Here is a 21,558-nt window from a genome sequence, read left to right as displayed (position 1 = left end):
ATCTACAGATTATCTACTAAATTTTGAGGAATGATCATATTAAATGTCGAACTAAAGTCGACAAACAGTGTTTGCATGTGAGTATTTCTTTCTTTTAAGTGTGCCAAGCTCAGATGGAGAACAGGAAATAGCATCTTCTGTGGAACAATTTGGACGGTAAGAAAACTGAAGTGAGTCAAATGATAAAAGTCCTTTATCAACTTTTCCAAAACATTTCATAATGATAGACATAAGTGCCATTGCATGATAATCATTAAGACCCATGATAGAAGACCTTTTTGGTACTGGCAAAATAATGGCAGTCTTATGGAACCACTGCCTGCTGCAATGAAAGATTGAAAATGTCTGTAATCACTGAAGGACTATCAGTTTTACAGTAAAACTGGAACACATGGTGGAGGATAATTTTCCCGTTGACCACAGAAAGTAGTAGTGCGTGTTTTTTTTAATACAATCAAAACAAACCCCTAAAACTGACCAAAGAGGATTCAAGCTAAAAATTGGCTCTACTATTTGCTAACATTTCGAGATACAAATAAAAAAAATCAAAACATCTTACTATGATGATAGATCAAAAAAAATCAAAATGCAAAGTGTCAAAAACTTTTATAGAAGGCCAAAGCAATCTTAGTGAAATTAAAAACAAAACAAACATCAAAGGCCTTCCCAGCTCCTACAAGAAAGCAATATTCTGACCTTGCCAATTTGGTGTTGAATCATGAATTCACCATCCCTATATCAGTCTCTGCCACCTAAAACATCTTTACTGTTATCCAAACTACTGTTTGTTTTGTTTCTATTTCTCCTTGATTTAATTTTTGATTTATTTTTAAAATTATATTTATGCTTTTGAATTTAGGGTGTTTTGGGCACTGTATACTTCAAGAAAACAAAAGCAGCTATTAAATTATTGTCTTCTTTGACAAAGAGAATTAGTGGGTCAAGGAAATGCTGTAGACATAGGATACTTAGACTTCAGTAAGGCATTTGACAAGGTAGACTGCAGCATACTTGGTAAGGTAGAACAACACGGGATGGAAAGTACCACCACCGGATGGATTCACAATTCACTGCAATAATGAGACCATACTTGGAGTATCACGTCCAGTTCTGGTCACCTCAATACAAAACTGATGCTGAAACACTAGAAAGGGTGCAGAGAAGAGCAGCAAAGATGATAAGGGGTCTGAAGACTAAGCCGTATGATGAATGGAGGGAACTAGGTATATCTAATCTAACGAAGAGAAGGACTAGAAGTGATATGATAGCAGGCTTCCAGTATCTGACGAGCTCTCACAAAGAACAAGGGTTGACCTATTCTCCAAAGCTTGACACACCTTGCATAAAATTATCTCCTAATTTTAATGTACATGTGATGTATGATTTAGTACATAGCAGGAAATACGTAGGAGGCAGTCGGGAAGAGTGTAACCTCATAGGGGTTACATGGGAAACGAAGAGAATATTTTGGGTTGAAACTTTAGAGAGGACCAAGCTTTGGTAGCTTCTCTCCCTGCTTATTGCAATACACGAAACAAAAGGCCTTTGCTGTTTTCTTGGCTGGTTATTGGTCAGGCGAGCTTGCCTCTGATCACGAAGGAAAGTAGCCAGAGGTAAAGGTAAAGGTAAAGGTTCCCCCGCACATGCGTGCTAGTCGTTTCCGACTCTAGGGGCCGGTGCTCATCTCCGTTTCAAAGCCGAAGAGCCAGCGCTTGTCCGAGGACATCTCCGTGGTCATGTGGCTGGCATGACTAGACGCCAAAGGTGCACGGAACGCTGTTAACTTCCCACCATAGTGGTCCCTATTTTTCTACTTGCATTTTTACGTGCTTTCGAACTGCTAGGTTGGCAGAAGCTGGGACGAGTAACAGGCGCTCACTCTGTTACGCGGCACTCGGGATTCGATCCGCCAAACTGCCGACCTTCCGATCGACAAGCTCAGCGTCCTAACCCACTGAGCCACCGCGTCCCTATAAAGTAGCCAGAAGCACATAACAATTTCATATACCTGGGGAAAATGATGGTAGTTTATTGATTGTCTTTGCATATTTTTCTTGTCATCAGACTTTGGTATTCTAAAATGTGTGAAGGAAAAGAGATTTATATCAGCTGGACTAAATCAGTCCTGATGATTTAATGAATATCTTTCTGATCCTAATATTCATTTGCTTGAATTGATTGAATGAATGAGGGAGGGGGCAATAATTATATTGACACATCACATGTTGGATGTCTGTTTATGAAGTGAATGAAACAGGGAGCAAACTTTGATGTTTACTCTGACACCCTTTATATACCAGAACATATACAAAGTTTTAATGATATTCAGTAGCGAATACTTTTCATGTGAAATAACATGTTTTTAAAAAAACATAATCTAAGCTAATACATGACTGAAGAATGCTCACATTCAAAACAAAATGTGATTTTGAAACCTGTATGTAACAATATTCAAAATTATGAGGAATTTCAAATGATTTTGGTGGTTACATTCCTTATTGTTTCCTAGAGAAGATATGTATGTGTGATAGGATTCCTTTCCAACATAAGTTATCAACATTAAACCTGTACTGTCTGAATATGATACAACGTAGAATCTGTACTATCATTTAAAATTTCAATGATATATATTTTTACATTAGGGACTTTAGGAAGAAAGGGAAGATTAAGTAAATCAACACACAAAAAATCAAATTTATCTTAACCTAACAGAAAAATTCTGAAAGTAGTTGGGATGAATGTGGACCCACACCAACTTAGGCAACCCCAGGAACTTTAACATTTGAGAGGCGACTTTTTTCTGGCAAGAAAAACCAAGACTTCCACTTTATGCAAGGAGAACCAATAAAGTAAAAATATATTATTCCTTTGCAAGTTTGCACAAGATACAACTAAAAACATGAAATATTCTGTTTCTGCTGAGGCCAAACTTGTGTGTGATTTCTTCACAATACGCTCAACATAATTTTAAGATGAACTAAAATAAGATTGTGCCGATTCTAGACTTTTAAGAATTTTTTACACAAAAACATGGGGAGAATAAAAAAAATCAAACAAATGCAGCAAATAAAAAAGAAACGCTTATTCCTACTCTCCACATCTCTTATTATGCATGCACATAAAATATGGCACATAACAATTAACACCAAGTGGGGATAGAAATAATCTTTATTTAGCCAAATTGAAAGGAGGGAAGAAAGAAAGTAGGTGCAACTAGAAAGGAATTAAGAAACTGAAATGTATTTACATTCCCCTGACAGGAATGTGAATGATGCCCATTTTACAATAGCTTGTAAAAAAAGCCATTTCCAGCAAGTACTAATCGAACCCCCCCCTTAGTGTCAACACAAGCTTGCTCTGTTAGTTCAGCTTCTGTTCTGCGTCAGGGCAGTGGGAAGGCCAATGCTCAGCAGGCATGCTTGGGCAGGATTGTCACACGCTCCTGTTCCCCACCTCCTATGATGTCCAATGATTCCAGTCTGCTCAGGCGCTCCTGGCTTCTTCCAAGGACCTCTTCTAGCTGTCCACTGAGTGCCTGGATCTTTTCTAGTTCTAGTTGAAGGATCTGTTCTTGTCTGGAATTGGTGAGACCAGGCACAAAAGCAAGGAGATTAGGACAAAATGTACCAACTGAACACAATAGGAATCCTACAAATGATAACCATAACATCACCGCTGTACTGACATGAAGAAAAGAGTGGAAAATTATAGGCATACAAACAACTCCTGCTCCCCAATCCTATCCAGCACTGTGAACCAACAATCTTTTTAAGATGTGCAGTGAGTAATAGGAAAATATATTCCAAACCTTTTTTTTTTGCAACTAGAAAAAGATAATAAATTATTTTCCTCACCTGTCAGGATGAGCATGACACTTCACCAAATTGCAATAGAGATGCTTTTCTACTTTCAGAGTTTCATTCAGCTGCTTCTTCTCTGCTATTACACCCTCCAACATCACCAGTAGCTGCAACATGAAGAGTCCACTTCACTTAGCAATAAATGTTGATGTTATTGCTTCTATTTAAGCTTACTACAAGTCCCCTGTTGGCTTCTGGTGACTGCCTGGACTAGTCACTGCAGTTTTCTTGTCAGGTTTTTGAAAGTGGTTTACCATTGTTTTCCTCCCGGGAGTGAGAGAGAGGGACTGGCCCAGAGTCATCCAGCTCACTTTATGCTTAAGGTAGGAATCACTCACAATGTCTAGCCTGATGCTTTAACTGCTATACCAAACTTCCTCTCAATGTATCTCAGCAATATCATAAAAATAAAAATAACACAATATACAGAATCCCATTTCCTTTGAACAAAAGCTTAAGTCATGATAGCTTGAATTCATTATGTGACACCTTTTAAATCATACCTGCTGCCTCTTGTTTCCTGTGTCTTCCTGTCCCTGTGATTTCATTTTTGCTACCTTTTCCTGAAGCATCAAAACCTCTTGAGTAAGTCGTTCAATTGCTGGCATTTCTTCAGGGTCAATCAACTGCATCTGCAAGTCCTGAAAAAGAACAAGAATGTTTCCTGGAGAATTAAAGAAAGCAACTTGGTGTTATAGAACTTGCATCTTGACAGAGGTAAACAACATTGCTCAAAACTTGAATGATATGATTAATTTTCAAAAAAAAAGAGGCTTTCAAATTTAAAAAACTAGCACAGGTCTGGGATTAAAGACAAAACAAACAGGTCTGTTTTATATTAAAAGTCCTACTGCTTATAACTATATATAATATATTGGTATTAAAAATGTAAACTTTCTACTTTCTGGAGCAACGGCAAAGAAACAGGAAATCAGTACAATTTGCTCACTATTAGAAACACCGTGAAATCTGCAGAAAGACAAAACTGAAAATATTTTTGTAAGCAATCTAACCTAGACTCATCCCCAACAGCCTGTGCCTGTCTTCAACAGGGGACCAGGGCAGAAAACTTCCCGCAGCCAAGAAGGCTCCACACACATTTGCATAACTCAGGTGACCCTGAGGACACAGGTAAATGGCCTCAGTGACTCTCTAAAAGAATGCAAAGGAACAGCTGTCTGCAAGGAATATATAAATCCTCCCATTCCCCACCATCCAGTCAGAGCTGAAGAAGCTTCTTGGATGAGAAGTGAAACGTTTTCAAAGAAAAACAAGAAAGTCCAGTTCCCTCCTGAAATAGCACCTTTGGGACAACCATGACCTGGATGACTGAGAGTCTTTGTAAACATTCAACTAACCTTAATTAGTTCTTCTTTGATCTGGGTACTTCTGGTAAGAGATTCAATATCAGAGGATTGAACTTGCAGCTCCTCCTCTTGGGAAGCCACCACAGACTGAAGAGCAGAGAGTTTCAGCTAAGGGGTTTGAGGTGGGAGGAAAAAAAATGAAGACAATTTTGTACCCCAAAATCCCTTGATAGTGATAGACCAACCATTTGGCACAATGATCTTTTCTATAATGGGATTTCGGACCCTATGGTCTAACAGTCCTCCAGAGCAGTCTTCCTTTGATTAGAAGAATAGGGGGTTAGGCATTAAAACACTATTTTCACCAAGCTAAAAATTGAGCTGCAAACTCCATTGTTGTACGGGTCTCATAAGAGGAGGAGAATGGCTGGGAAAAAGTGCTCCATTAAAAAAAATACAAAGCAATTCACGTCTATGGAACATTAAAACCAAACTATGGAATGAAGTCACTTCCTAGAAGTGTGGAACCCAATAAAGGTGAAAGCTGACCCAGTTTCAAATGTATAGCCACCACAATGCCCCCAAGGTCATTCACACTTGAGGGTGAGAAGTAAACCCCTCCACCCCCACAACACTCCGGGGGGGGGGGCTGGCTGTTTCGTGCCCCATTGTGGAACCTTCCGAGGTGTTTAGTGCTTCTTTGGCAAAGGGCCTTTTTATTGTGCTGCTGGGCCAGACTGAGGCAGCTACAACTTCTTTCCCTGGGCTCATGCTGCAGCACCTCTGTAAGTTGCATGTGGCCTGCACTGGGCCTCCCAGGGTCTCCCTCACCTCCTAAGACACCTGTGCTTTGCTTAACGACCCATGTATTCCTTTAACGGTTGCATCAGGGAGAGCAGGATGTGGGTGCCTTTAAGTGACACCATGTCTTTTAGCAGCCATCACCACTTAGTGACTTGTAGGGGGCAACTGGAGCTGCAGTCATATCTTGGGGATCACCTGTACAACTAGTAAATTGTTTTATGTGTTAAAAGTGGTCTGTAGATATTTCAGGATTCCTCAGACTTACTGTGCTTTCTCTTTCTTTTTGTGTCAACAATTCAAGCTGCTCTTTTGCTTTAGTAAGTTCCCTCTCAAGTCTAGCAGTTGTTTGCAAATCATCTGAAGAGAAAGCAAAGTAATCTTAGACAAGTAGGATATAACAACAGATGCATCAGACTATTCAGAAATTGTTTATGGACCAACCTTTATCCCTCCTGGGTTTACTGCCATCTCTGTCAGAAATCATGGCTGGGATGTTCATGCTAGTATCTTCTTGCCTTGGTGCCTTGGAATAAAAATAAAATGTGCATGCTTATTTTACTAAAGACAAGTGGTTGGCAGCAGCAGGGGGCCCTAGCTGTTAACAGTGGGCTGGCCAAATTTTGATCGCTTGACCACGGGGGTCCTGCTAATGTCAAGAACCAGTTGTAAGCCCATTTTTTTTCCAGCCTAATTTTTTTCCAGCCTAATTGTAACAATCACTGAATGAACTGACGTACAGGACTGCTTGTAAAGTTGGTCTTGTGTCCTTTATTCTTGATAAGCTCATGCCATTTCCAAATAATTAATGTACTGTTTCAACTGTCCATAACTCAACCACTTATTAGCCTATTCTGGAAAGGTTTCCTTTATTGATTGAAGATGACAGACCTACATAGCATTTCCCCCTTTTCAAAGATGGACTTATTACTATGCAAATCACCAATTCTACATAAATTCTGAAGAGCAACAATGTTGAATAGTTACCCAAAACCTTTGCTCAGATACAGAATTCTATTTTAAAATACCATTTGTTTAGCCCTTGCCACTCTTTCCTTTCAGTTCATAACCAAACTACTGCTCTTGCCTGTTGCCATCTGTGGCTTGCCTGATATTCATCTGCCTAACTGTGCTGTCTCATAAACCCAAATACTCTTACTTCAGTAGAGCCCTCTTGTTGTACAAACTGAACAATAGAAGACTCCTTCTTCTGATGAAGAATTTGGCTAATCAGTTGCTGATTCAGGATTAGCAGCTCAGAATTCTTCTCTATAAGAACCTGTGCAATCTTCTTGGAATATATCTAATTATACAACAAGGCCAGGAGAGAGAAAGGCAAGCATTAATAAATGAATCACACAATAAAAATGTTCAATATCATATTTACATACATATCTATACTTAGTGACCAGACAAATACAACTTGTTCCCAATTTTACAGAAAAATGCACAAATATTTTTGAGCATCACTAATTTAAAAGAAAAATAAAAATTATTAGGAAACCAAAAATCAGCAGTCAAAAACAAAATCTTGAAAGGTTAGAAAAAATAAGAGAAGCTGCAAAAAGGCCAAACATGTTTACTTTAATATGTATTTTGATTTCATTACAGAAAAGACCCTGAATCTATGCCTCATGATCCAATCAGCAACATAAAAGAATTTATTTAGAATGGGTACTTTAGTCACGGCATCTTTCTTGAGAGGTGATGAAAATACACTATCACGGGCATTTACCACCTTCTTCATTCAGGCAGATGGAAAGAAGAAAAGCAATATCTGATAGCCCTTCTTTCTCAAGGTTTTTTTTTTTAACTAATCTTTAGTTCATAAAAAAGCATTTTTATAAAAAGTAAATAAAATAACATCAACTTCCCATTTAGCGAGAACAGATGTTTAGAATGATAGCCAGACTATGGACCTGTGGACATTCTACCGGAAGGCTACTTGGGATACTCCTGCTGAATATTCCAGGAATAGGATAATGGTGAAATTTCATTAACAACAAGATTCTTAGTTTCATTGTGATTTTACTGTATCTGGCTCCTCAACCAATGAATAGGTTTTCTTAAGATCCAAGGTAAAAAGGTAAAGGTTCCCCCGCACATGCGTGCTAGTCGTTTCCGACTCTAGGGGCTGGTGCTCATCTCTGTTTCAAAGCCGAAGAGCCAGCGCTTGTCCGAGGACGTCTCCGTGGTCATGTGGCCGGCATGACTGGACACCAAAGGCGCACGGAACACTGTTACCTTCCCACCGTAGTGGTCCCTATTTTTCAACTTGCATTTTTACGTGCTTTCGAACTGCTAGGTTGGCAGAAGCTGGGACGAGTAACAGGCGCTCACTCTGTTACGCGGCACTCGGGATTCGACCCGCCAAACTGCCGACCTTCTGATTGACAAGCTCAGCGTCCTAACCCACTGAGATCCAAACAAGAATATAAATATGACTGGATCTACAGAGGAAGATGTAGCACTAGGCAGGAAGTAAACTAGATGATCTGTAAGATTTCTTTCACCCTTTCCTTCTGTGATTCTATGATCAGACTGATTTTCTCACTCACAGTGTTCCACTTACATAATTCTGCTGTTCTCTAGTGTTCCATGCTTGAAGTAACTCCTCAAGCTCAACCACAGGGTCTACAACTTGCCGGCTCTTGTCCCTTAGGAATTCTTTTATGATCTGATCTTTTTGCTGAAGGTGAAAGTGCAGGGCTTCCACGATGTCCCTTTGTCCAGGCTCCAGATTGCAGAGCAGTGTTGCTGAAAGGGTCTAAGACAACAAGAAAGATAAGCCTGGAGGAGATCAGCCTTCTATCCCCTACGGCACAGGTGTCAAACTCGATTGCATCACGTGACGTATTGTGACTTTTTTTGCCTTTGCGGAGCCGGGGTGGGCTGCCAGTTTGACACCCCTGCCCTACGGCTTTGCTGCTGCTGCCCTAACTGCAAAACATTAATAGCAATGTTCCATCAGCAGCAGACTCAATAAAGATAGCGAAATGCCTAAGCCATATGTACCATTGGTTTTGCGCCGCTGCAAAAACTACTTAACCAAATGGGGCAGTATGTCTTATGCATCCCAGCCACTGTGCTCTAAATCTTAAAATGACATAATTGTTCTCTCAAGTCTTAAATTGTTGATTCCTGTCTCTTCAGCTTCTTTCCTAACAAGCTGAATCACAAGTCTTACCTCTACCTCTTCGTTTCTGTCGTGAAGCTTCTGAATCATCCCTTCTTGTTCAGACTGCCACTTCTGAGATTTTGCTTCTATATTCTTGATCAGCCATTGCAAATTCTGGTTCGCTGCTAACAGCTTCTCCAGTTCCAGGTCCTTGGCTTTCAGCAAGCTCTCTAGACACTAGTAAGGTAAACATGAACAACAAATAGATAAGACAAATCAAATCTGTTTCTGAATTTCCTGAGGCCCAAAACAGTATTAATTCCAACCTTTATTTTTTACAGTTTTAAAGCCAATCATACAGTATTAGGACAAAAGATAAATTATCCATGAAGCAAACATGCTCCGCCCACCCAAGCTGAAATTCTATTTCTTACAGTAGAAGAAGGGAATTTAATGCCTCCAGCTACATTGCATTGCAACTTCTGCAATCCCCAACTGCTGTGTTGGCTGGCATTCATGGCACTTCAGTACAAAATAATTAGGAACGCTAGATTGTCTTCCCTAACTTACAAAGTTTTATTCAATCTCAGATCAGAAACAGAATAACAAGAGTTGGAAGGGACCTTGTAGGTCTTCTAGTGCAATCCTATGCCCTTTCAGACAAATGGTTGTCCAAAGACAATTTATATTTAGCAAAAAAAAGCAATTTTATGTAGTACTGAGATCTTGCAAAATGCCGCAGTCAGCATAGCCATGCCAGGATAGATAAACCATTGGTCTGCTAACTTACCTATATAGAACCAATCTAAAAAAATAAGTATTAGGTGTGAACTTCTTTGATTCACCTTCAAGCCATGGTTGTCAAAAACAATTGCATTTTAGTTTCAATCTCACTAATTGTTAGCAAGCTATGGCCTATAATATAACCAGAGCAACTACCCTTATGGTAGCAATTTACCTGGATAGTAGCTTTGTTGCCGGAAATAACTTGGTGTAGACCTTTCAGATCACAATTTTGTTCTTTTATGGACAAATAAAGCTGGTTCATTTCCTGTTCTTTATCTTCAAGTGCAGAGAACTTCTCCTCTATTGCTTGCTATAACAGAATCCCACCCACCCCCAGAAAGTATTGCATGAATAACAAGAGGCAAAAAGTTAAATACTCAGACGGGGGTCTTGCTGCAACTGCAACTTAAATAAGTGTTACTTTTTCTTGGGTTTCCATAATAGCAGTGTGGCTCAAGGAAAATATGTATTCAGCTTAAGGGGACACTGACATGAGAAGGTTGCACATATGTATTTTCTTGGGATCAAGCAGCTAGCATTCAAGCTGCAGTTTCCTTAAGGCAGCATTGGCAGGTGCAGTAAACATGTGCATACCCAGCAGTACTTTTTCCATTTTGAATCTGACATATATTTCTAAATTAGAGAAACACAAAACTCACTTAATTAAAAAAAATAAGTTGATATTGTCAGCCGGATCTCCAGTGGATTTTCGAGACTTGCTTGCTATCAGCTGCCATTGAAATGGGGAAGAGGGCTTAGATATTTGTGGTGGGAAAAGTGTTGGTGTGTGAGTGTGTCTCCTGGGAACTGGAAGGTTTTTACACATGAGCTACGGCACCACTGAGTGAGTTGGTTTACAAGGCCAACTCTATGGAGACTCCGGAGTCAAGAAACACCTGCAGAGGACCTGTTTCCCATAACATCTTACTGGACATTGATTGGACTCTTTGTGCTGGACCCTGAGAGGAGGGATTTGGGATGATTTGCTATCTGTAACTTGTGTGCGGTTTTGCTTCAGACCTTGCCTGCTTTCGCTGCTATCAGTTCTTTCTAGTAAAAATACCTCTTCTCTAAATCAATGGAGTCGGGGATTTTCTTTCTTAGAATTTGAACGGAGGCAGTCCTGTATCGCCCATAGAAAGGAAAGGAGTACACTGCCTCAAAGCCTATCCCAAACGTAAACAAAAATTAACAATTGGGAGATTTTCCCAGAAGTTTCTACAAGTACCTCCAGGGCAGCATCCTTGTCTTTAATTAGTTGTTGCAATTTCTGTACCATTTTATCAGCTGTTGTAGAATTTTTGTCCAAATCCTGATGATACGCAAAGAGATCCTTGGATTCCTAGGAAAACAGAACGCATATCAGAATCATCAATAATCTATATGAAAATGTATACATTTTTTTCCTATTAGAAAGAACCAGGAGTATCTAGTGAGTTCCCTATAGCCTGTTCAGGATCTAATACATTTTCCCCAAGATGTAATACAAAATTTGTATTTTGTCTGTAAAGTATAAGAATTGCATTGCTATGTCAAATATCAGCAAACTGGTCAGAGCTTTTGCCGTTTGCAGAAGTGGTGTATAACAATGCAGTGCACAGTAGTACTGGTTTCACTCCATTTAAGTTAGCCACAGGGGTGGAGTTCGTGCCCATTCCAGAGTGCCCACAAGACCACCTTAAGTGACTGGGTGGTTCTTTCCAAAGGGTTTGGAGCGGTGTGGAGAAAACTTTGCATAAGGCAGCCAAAACCCAGAAAAAATAAGGAGCTAAGAAATGAGCTCCACAGCAGACATTCCGTGTAGGACAGGGGTAGGCAACCTCATCTCTTTTATGACTCATGGACTTCAACTCCCAGAATTCCTGAGCCAGCATGTCTGGCTCAGGAATTCTGGGAGTTGAAGTCCATGAGTCATAAAAGAGCCAAGGTTGCCTACCCCTGGTGTAGGAGATAAAGTATATCTGCCTACCAAGTATCTTAAGTTGAAACAAAGTTGCAAGAAGTTAGGGCCAAAGTTCATAGGTCCTTTCCCTATTGTAAAAATCATAAACCCAGTGACAGTAGAATTAAAACATAAACCCAGTAACAGTAGAATTAAAACTATCGAAGCTATTGCCCATGCTTCCCTGAAAGTAAGGCCTACCCCGAAAATAAGCCCTAGCTTGATTTTTTGGGGGTGGGCCTAATACAAGCCCTACCCTCAAAATAAGCCCTAGTTTTGGAGTGGGGTACACACCTAAAAATCAAGCTAGGGCGGGATGGGGTGTGTAGAGCTGCCCCACTTGCCCTGCACCCACTTACCTTGTAGCCAGGCCTCTCCTTGCTGGCCCACTTCTTCTGTGGCATCTTCTGCAGCCAGGCCTGCATTTCTCAGTCAGAGGCCTTTCCATGAAGGCCACTGCAGCCGAGAATCGAGCTCAGTTCTGCAAGACCTCTATAGCCAAGAACCAAACTATGGATTGAATCCACAGCTTGGTACTCAGCTACAGAGGCCTTCTGGAAAGGCCTGACTGCAAAATACAGGCCAGAATGCTGCTGTAGAATGAAGCTGCTCCTTCGGCCACAGAAGAAGTGGACCGGTTGGGCGAAGCTGTCGGTGCTGAAGATGAGTATAAAAGACATCCCTGAAAATAAGACCTGGTGCCTCTTTTGGAGGCAAAAAAATAAAAATAAAAAGACCAAGTCTTATTTTCGAGGAAACACAGCAGGTAAAGTGCACTCAGTGCTCCATTGCAACTTACTGGAACCACACAGGGGATCCACAATGAGACCAGTAGGGGAAGCAGCAGTGGTGGGGGAAAAAACACACTATGAGGTCAAGCAGATCCTCGATTCTAGAATCCACAAGGGAAAGTTGCAGTACTTAATCCAAAAGGAGGGTTTTACTCTTTTAATTATCTGTTTAGCGACACTGCTTCAGAGTTAGTAGCTTTCATTCTATCTTGCCAGATTGATCATGCCTAATAAAGTTAATACTGAAGTTCACAATGCCTCTGGTGTTTTTCTTAGTTGGGCTTTTCAGCTGGAATATGACAGTAATTGGATATTAACTTATTACTCCTGTCTCTAATTATAATTTGTAAATAAGGTAAAAAGCACTGCTCCTAATGCACATTTTTGCGGAATGCCTTCAAAATGTGAACCACCCCAATTTTTTTATTCTCTTGAAAGAAGTACCATTCTCTAAGGTAACCTTTTAATTGATGACTACAATTTGATAACTACAATTAGTCTTTTAAAAGTCCTATCAGTGTTTATTCTAGTCTAGATCAGACATGTCAAACTCGCCACATCACATGACGTCGTTCAATGTATCGGGATGGTTTTGCCACTGCCGGCAATGTGGTGGGCGCAGCTTCCGGATGACACGTCCGGCCTGCAGATTGACACCCCTGCTCTAGATGCTTATCTATTCATACACCTGACCCCTTCAAAAAAATTCTTAACACTGCATAAGGAAGACTTTATAGAAGCCAAATAATTGTTTTAATAAAGTAAATAAAATAAATTGTTTTAATAATGCTTCTCACCATTTTACTTGCCAGTCTGTAACTGAACTCTGAAGCTCAATTCTCTTTTTAGAACTGATATTGCCATTTATCACATTCCAGTACCTGATACAGAGGCAGAGTACATATTATGTATATGGCTGGAAAGATCTTACCTTCTAGCAAACAAAAAAAAAGTGATTTAGGAGGCTATTCTTCAAATTCAATAAAATAGGATCCACAAAATATGCTCTTGGGCATTTATTGATTATATTTTTTAATTATTCAAACTTTTTTTCGCTTCTTCTCTCCTGCCACTCTAAGCTCCTACGATGGCTTTAAAAGCCCATCCCTGTCTGATCCTTACCTGTAGAAGCCGTTCTTTGCAAGCTAGACTGTATGTCAAATCCTTAATTTTCTGGTCTTGTCTGTGCATCCTCAACAATGTTCCCTTTTCTAAAGTACCACATTGCATGTTCTTGTTCTGTAGACTTGTTTTTAACTGCTGAAGAGTAGCAAAGAATTCCTAAAAGAAACAAGTCCCATTAGCTTTGAAGCAAATTAGGAAAAGAAAACCCTTCACATGACAAATAACAGAAAAAATAAGTTAAGCTTAGGGGCTGACACATTTAATTACAGCCCAAAATGAGACAGAAATATTTAAATCAAAATAAGGGAGAAACAGAAAATTATACTACTTGCCTGTTTCTAGTTACAAGAGAAATTAATTTCTGAGAAAGGAATTCAAACTTGTACACATCATGCACACAGTAGCCTTTTTTCAGGATAAATTAAAATTATCACTGAAAGTCAGAAATGCCCCAAACCCATTGGATAATATTAGTTTCAACCAATAATTATTTTAAACAACATGGCTAAGTTGAATATAGCTGAATAAATGACCTGAGCAAGAAAGCATTGAAACACATTTTGATGTGGTAAAATGTTTTCATAAATGGAGACTGCCTTGCCATCTCCTGAAGATAAAATTTCTCATACTGGTTTAAGGTAGTGTTCTGAAAGTCATGCCATTTTATCTTCTCCTAAAGATTTGTTGGGCCTTTACTACTTTGTATCTACTACATGCCCTAACAATGCCTTGTTTTTTTACCATGCTCTTATATGCCTAGCTGACAACTTTGATTTCCAATTAAATTCCTAACTAGGTTTCTGACGTGCCTAGCTGACAATTTTGATATAGGGACAGCTATACTGGAGTTAATTCTTACTAATAGGGATAAGATGATTGAGGGAGTAGAAGTTATAGGAACTTTAGGGGAGAATGCCTATTTCACCATCATGCAACTACATGTAACTAAATCAAGTCAGACTAATGTTTTGGACCATGGATCCCCAACCCTGGGCACCGGCCCATTACTGGGCCATGAGCTTTTGCAACCAGGCCACAGAAGCGGCAGGCAAGCACATGCACACATCCCCACTTACTCAAGCAGTGAGTAAGCATGTGTGAGCATGCTCCATTTGCGTGAATGGTAGGTGGTGTACCTGCCACTTGCCCAAATTGAGCTGTGCATTTGCTTGCCAGCTGCTCACGTGGAACTATCCCCTCTCCCCCCACACTGGTCGGCAAAGCCGGAAAGTTGGTGAACTCTGTTTTAGTCTTTCAGAGAGCTGACTCAACAAGCTGAGAAAGAGATTAGGAAGGATTGCATGGATGGATATCCTAAAAGAAAAAACATTTCAAGATGCTTGGGAAGTCCTGAAAAATGAGCTAATGAAGGCCCAAGCAAAAACAATATCACAGACAAAGAAAAACAAAAAAACTTCAGATGAGACCATCATGGTTGCATAACATGCTGTCTGAAAAATTAAAGGAAAAGGGTTAAATATAAAAGAGGGACACATACAGTACCTAAAATAGAATACCAATAAATAGCCTGAATCTGCAAGGAGGGGGGGGGGTCAGAAAAGCTAAGGTCCAGAATGAGCTAAAACTTTGCCAAAAATAATAATAATAAGTTTACTTCAATATGTAAGAAACAAGAAGAAAGTCAGGGAAACTACTGGTCCACTAATAGAAATAAATGGTAAGAAAGTAACAGACAGCAGGGAGAAAGCAGAACTGCTTACTTCTTTCTTTGCATCTGTTTTTTAATGGAAAAAGAAGAACTAGCCCAACCTATCAAAAGCAGTACTTCATAAGAGAATACCTAACCACCCTGGATAAGTACAAAACACCTGGGTCAGATGGTTCACATCCAGGGTTCTGAAGTAGCTGGCAGATGTAATTTGCCAATGAATATAATCTTTTAAAGCTCATGTAACACAGAAATAACAGAGGACTAGAAAAGAGTTACCGGTAATGTGCTTCCAATCTACAAAAAATCTACAAAAAAGGAGAAAAATGGATCCAGGAATCCTGGAAAAGTTAATCAAATGAGGATTTGTGAGCACCCGAGAAACAAACAAGGTGATTATTGGAAACCAGTGTGGATTTGTTATAAACAGATCATGCCAGAAAAATGTTATTGCCTTTTTTGATAAAATAATGAAATTAGTGGATTAGCAAAATGCTGCGCTAGATAGTATACTTGGACTTCAGCAAGGTATTTGACAAAATAGACCACAACCTACTTCTTTGTAAGATAGAACAATATGGGATGGTCAGAACCACCACCAGATGAATTAGCAATTGGCTGACCAATTACACTCAGCAGATCGTCCTCAACAGAACTACCTCAGGGGAAGCATGGAATAGGATACCCCAATAGAAGTGGAACTCATTGCTTATCATCAAGCTGGGTGGAATTGCTAACACTTTGGAAGATATCCAGAAGGACCTTGACAGACCTGAACACTGGTCCCTATGCAGTTCAGTGGAGAGAAAAACAAGGTCCTTAAAGAGAAAAACACAAATGCACTACAGAACAGGTAGTACCTAAGTCACAGGTCTGCAACCCGCGGCTCCGGAGCCGCATGCGGCTCCCAGTCCTCTGCCATGTGCAGTCCAAAAAAAAAAGTGAGACTAAAAAAGGTCAACCAATCAATTCAAATATGCAGGGTAGATGCATATCTCGCCTTGGCTCCACTCTTCAGTCAAACCCTGTTCAGTGCATGCGTGCATGTACATGCATGTGCACACATTTTTTGCGGCTCCCAGTTTTTCCTTTTGTGAGGGAACCAGTTTCGAGTGGCTCTTTCACTGTTTCAGGTTGCTAACCCCTGACCTAAGTCAACAGTAGCAACTGTGAGAGGGATCTAGGTGTCCTAGTAGCCCATCACTTAAGTATGAGCCAGAAGTGTATTGAAGCTGCCAAAAAAGCCAATGCAGTCCTAGGCTGCATCAACAGAGGGATAGTACCATGGCAATGAGAAGTGACAGTACTGCTTTACAGTGCACTGGTGAGACTGTATTTAGAACATTGTGTCCAGTTCAGAAACGTTTTTGGACAGCGGTGGCTCATGGCTTCAGAATGGAAATGTGTGTTGCGCCTTATAATCGGCAACAAACAGAGGAGTAAAATCTGCAGGGACTCCTTTCTTTTCCTCTCTCTAACTGGGAGGATTATGCATTGACAATACGGTTTATGTTTCTCTCCTCTGATTGTGACTTAGATGATTCAGAAAAGGTATCTTTCACCTTTATTGCTAAAGCCAATTATTCAAAAAGCATACCTTATTATGTCTCCAAGCTGTTTCTTTTTGTAGTTGTTCTTCTTGCAACGCTGTCTCTAGAAAGTGGCTGGTCCTTTTAGCCTCAGCCAACTTGCGATCCTTTTGCTGCTGGGCATATTTCAATTGTTGGATTTCCAACTGACTGAAGAAAAGGGCATTCTGTATATCAAGAAACGCTACCTTTTGTTTCTGTTGTAATGAAGAACAGCCCTCTAAGTTCTAAAAAGATTCAAAAGCAGGAAACAGAACAGAGGCAATCCCTTGTCATTAAAATGATGGCATGAACATAGGTTTTATGCATTCTATCATAAGGCACCAGAGATTGTTATATTCACTGATTTATGATGACAATTGGAACTGGAACTTCTGTTGCTAAGCAATGTGATCCTTAAGTTGCTAAGCGATGCAATCCTTAAGTGAATCATGTCTAATTTTACGACTTTTGCTGCTCTAGTCATTAAGGAAATTGCTCACGCTGATTTATCAGAAGTCCCCATGTGAATCTGGGATGCTGCAACCATCATAAATTTATGCTTGTTACCAAGCACCCAAATTTTGCTCACAATCAGAGGAATGCTTTTTGCTCATAATCAGAGGGATGTTTCAATAGTCGTAACTGTGAGGCACAGTCATAAGTAATTTTTTTCAGTGCTGTCATAACTTTGAATGGCTGTCAAATGAAAGGTTGCAAGTCGAGAAACCTGTACTGTGATAATATTGGGTCTATTTCTTTGAATAATTTATATTCTCTGATTTCTACCTTCTAATCATGATTCTCCTGTCACTGCGTTTTTTAATATTTATTGCTTTCCCATGTTAGGATTCTACTTCATTCTTTGAGCACTGTTGTGTAAACATTGGAACCTACAGATGTCATTGCTGGGTCATCTCTCTATCACTAGAAATTGGAGATTTATAGTTAGTATTTCCTGGCTCGTGACTCCTCTATGAGGATATCTGCAGCTACATTCCTGGGCTCTTTGCCTTTTCTCCTGTCTTCTTTAAAACCATTCTGCTAAGATTTGCAAGGTTCTAGCCAAACAAATTTCTCCCTACCCTCCATAAGATGAAACCCATTTATGCTTCAGAGTCTTACACTGATGAATTAGGTCCTGAACTAGGAAGCCTGTTTGTTTGTTTGTTTGTTTGTTTGTTTATTTAATTTATTTATACTTTTTAGCTTCCCAGCTCATACATAGGTGACTCTGGGTGGCTTACAACATCTTCTTAGCAATTGTCTTCATATATTTTAACACACAATTCAAGATTCTAAAATCCTGAAGTATTTTTAAACTAGCAAATGTATCAATTTCTTTCTACTGCAGACTCTAAACTTTAGACAGCAGATCATTACTGTATTGTTCTATCTGCTCATCTTAATTATTGGCTATAAGCAGGTAAAGAATTAGTTTCCAAAGTTCTTAATTGTTTAAACTTTTCCTTAGGAAAAGTAAGATCTTTGCATCTTATAATATACTACTGTATCATTTGTGTTAATACTGGCAATGTTTTACACTAGCTGGCATATTGCTCTTTTTGGATTTTTTTTAGTGTACGTTATATTTTTGGGATGCGGTGGCTCAGTGGGTTAGGATGCTGAGCTTGTCGATCAGATGGTCAGCAGTTTGGCAGGTCGAATCCCGAGTGCCGCGTAACAGAGTGAGCGCCTGTTACTCGTCCCAGCTTCTGCCAACCTAGCAGTTCGAAAGCACGTAAAAATGCAAGTAGAAAAATAGGGACCACTACGGTGGGAAGGTAACAGCGTTCCGTGTGCCTTTGGCGTCTAGTCATGACCACGGAGACGTCCTCGGACAAGCGCTGGCTCTTCGGCTTTGAAACGGAGATGAGCGCCCCTAGAGTTGGAAACAACTAGCACGCATGTGCGGGGGAACCTTTACCTTTACCTTTACTTAATATTTTTAGTATACATTATTAGGGTTAATCATCTTTTAAAACTCAAAAGAAATTACTGTAAACTCCAATTTCTGGAGAGATATAAACAAAAATGTTAATTTGTAAAAGAAATTCAAGTAAAAGCCATACCTGTAATTGCCCAAGCTGATTCTTATGTAGCACTTCTTGCAGTTTGGCTATTTTCTCATTCTGGTTATGAATTAAACGATTTAGTTCTTCACACTACAGGAAACAATGGCAATTCTAAATTCACAGAGAGTATTTTCAGTTTCACTATATCTTGATAGTTGACTACATATTTATTGGTAGTGATTTGAATCAAATCCTTGATCATTATTATTTGCAAACAATATTGAAAGCTGAGAAGAAAAAAATCTATTTGAGGGGCTGCCACAAAGAAAAGGGGCTCAACTTAATTTTCCAAAGCACCAGAAGGCAAGGCAATAGATAGAAAGTAACAATGGATGGAAAACTAATCAAGGAGAGAAGCAACCTGGAATTAAGGAGAAACTTCCTAACAGAACGATTAACCAGTGGAACAGCTTGCCTTCAGAAGTAGTGGGTGCTTCATCACTGGAGGTTTTTAAGAAAAGACTCGACAGCCACCTGTTCAGTCTCCTGCTTGAGCAGGAGGTTGGACTAAAAGGCCTCCAAGGTCCCTTCCAGCTCTGCTCTGCTCTGCTCTGCTCTGCTCTGCCCTTCCCTGCCCTGTCCTGCTCTGCTCTGCCCTACCCTACCCTATCCTAATTATATTTCAGTCATTAGATCTATATCAGTATTTATTCTTCAAAGAATTACAAACCTCATTTTCCTTGCTCTTCAACATCTCTTTCAATTTCTGGGTCATGTGATCCTGTTTCTTGGATGTATGCTGGACAGATTTCAGTTCAAAATCCATTTCATTCACTTTCTCTTGGAGCTGCTGAATACCATAAATAAATTTATATCACTAATTTAATTTTGGTATTTATTTCTTACATTTAGGAAAAGGCGAACTAACAGCAAATTGTCTTGCAACTATGAATTATCACAAATATAATTAGGTACAATAAAGCATCTAAATGTTTCAGCGGGAAGTTATTGCCTTCTGCAGACACAGGCATTATACATATATGCAAATTCAAGGGAGAATAAGAAGCAATCTACATATCCAGCTCGCTGTGTCTGTCGCACTCTTGATTTGAGTGCACTGTTTCTCCCATTTCATTAGCCTTGCAAGTACAGCACACATTTTTCTTCTATAACATTTTTATATTAAAGGAATAAATAACTGAATAAAGGAAAATATTAGCAGATTCATGTAACAAGGATTATATTCTAGTCTGGCACAAAAATGGAACTACTTTTTTAGTTTGAGAGCTCACCACAAATTTAAGCTCAAGAATGCAAAAATGGCAAATGGTTGTCTGTATTATAAACAAGAATTTATTTTTCTGTTCAAATCAATATCTATATCATGCAATAAATACTTCATTCCTCAGCTTATTAATTTGTTTTAGAAGTCAGCCACAAAAAATATGAAAAAGTACTCCGAATCAGAGGAGAAAAATTAAGGAGAAATTAAGATTGATATAATTTCTTCACAAACTAGATGTCAGTTTTTCTGAGGCCTGAACTTAGACGCTAGTTTGTTAAGCTTACTGGATAATTTCCATAATATTGCTTTCAATGTGCACAATTACAGTTATAAACATAGATTTACAGTCCACATGAGTTATGGTAATACTTATGGAAAGAAGGTGTGCCTACCAGATGGCACATTAGCTTACAAAAGCTTTTCAGATTTCCATACAGGAGTTTTGCACTGAAAGATTTGCTAATTTAGGAAGAGATATTCTATACAAACAAGGCACTCATCTTGATTTAAACAAATAACACTTAACTTTCAGATAGCAAGAACAAAAGAAGGAAAATGAATGGCCGAAGATGCTTTCAATTAGGCGGAAACTCAATTTCTTTGTAACTGAATCAAAAATAAACTTAGCTAAAGTTTAACTAAAAATTTAGAATAGCTAAATTTTCACCAGAAACCCCAATCACTCTATAGCTACTGACCTTCAGATAATTTTGAATCACATTTATTTAAGGCATCATCAATGTGTCTTTATAGCAGGCACAAAATATTACAATATGGATTAACAGTCAAAAATTATTTCTGTATTATTTTGGTATTGCTACTATATGAATGTACGAGTTGGATCTTGAAGATAATATATTTGAACACTCTGCTCACTGCTGAAAGCCACTGCTATAGCATCCAGCCTTTCTTTCAGCACCTCCTGTAGGAATTTTTTCCTCATGTTCACTTAAAATAAATTTATTGTAATTTAAATCTACAGTTTCTTACCTGTTCCCACAAAACAACTGAACAGTTCTATCCCATCTTCTAGATTAGGGTTTTTCAAACTGGGTTCTGTGGGCACCTGATGTGATTCCATTAAAATTTGTATAAAATAAAAATTTACTTGAACACAGCCAATTTAAACCTATAGTTTCTTACTTGTTGCCATAAAACGACTGAACAATTCTATCCCATCTTCTAGATCAGTGTTTTTCAAAGTGGGTTCTGTGGGAACCTGATGTGATTCCATTAAAATTTGTATAAAATAAAAATTTACTTGAACACAGCCAATTTTCTATTGGTAGAG

General features: G+C 39.1%; 1 protein-coding gene across 5 annotated transcripts in view; it reads right to left on the bottom strand.

The window, feature by feature from the left end:
• PDE4DIP (phosphodiesterase 4D interacting protein) overlaps positions 1–21,558 on the bottom strand; it is a 116,115-nt gene that overhangs the window by 58,755 nt on the left and 35,802 nt on the right. For 4 of the 5 annotated variants that reach the window (XM_081323242.1, XM_081323243.1, XM_081323241.1 and 1 more), the window contains 15 exons: positions 19,713–19,832; positions 19,040–19,132; positions 16,997–17,215; positions 13,728–13,886; positions 11,101–11,214; positions 10,045–10,182; positions 9,156–9,323; positions 8,541–8,735; positions 7,128–7,271; positions 6,413–6,494; positions 6,237–6,328; positions 5,219–5,335; positions 4,364–4,501; positions 3,855–3,967; positions 3,454–3,575 (listed from right to left, as the gene is read on the bottom strand). In XM_081323242.1, the coding sequence (XP_081179368.1) occupies positions 3,454–3,575; positions 3,855–3,967; positions 4,364–4,501; positions 5,219–5,335; positions 6,237–6,328; positions 6,413–6,494; positions 7,128–7,271; positions 8,541–8,735; positions 9,156–9,323; positions 10,045–10,182; positions 11,101–11,214; positions 13,728–13,886; positions 16,997–17,215; positions 19,040–19,132; positions 19,713–19,832 (2,014 nt within the window). The remainder of the gene's footprint in view (positions 1–3,453; positions 3,576–3,854; positions 3,968–4,363; positions 4,502–5,218; positions 5,336–6,236; positions 6,329–6,412; positions 6,495–7,127; positions 7,272–8,540; positions 8,736–9,155; positions 9,324–10,044; positions 10,183–11,100; positions 11,215–13,727; positions 13,887–16,996; positions 17,216–19,039; positions 19,133–19,712; positions 19,833–21,558) is intronic. The other variant, XM_081323240.1, reaches the window with a different exon arrangement.

This window comes from Vipera berus, assembly GCF_964194415.1.
Source record: "Vipera berus genome assembly, chromosome: 3".
NCBI lineage: Eukaryota > Metazoa > Chordata > Lepidosauria > Squamata > Viperidae > Vipera > Vipera berus.
Note: the sequence above shows the minus strand (reverse complement) of the source record. Positions and strands in the feature narration are given on the sequence as shown.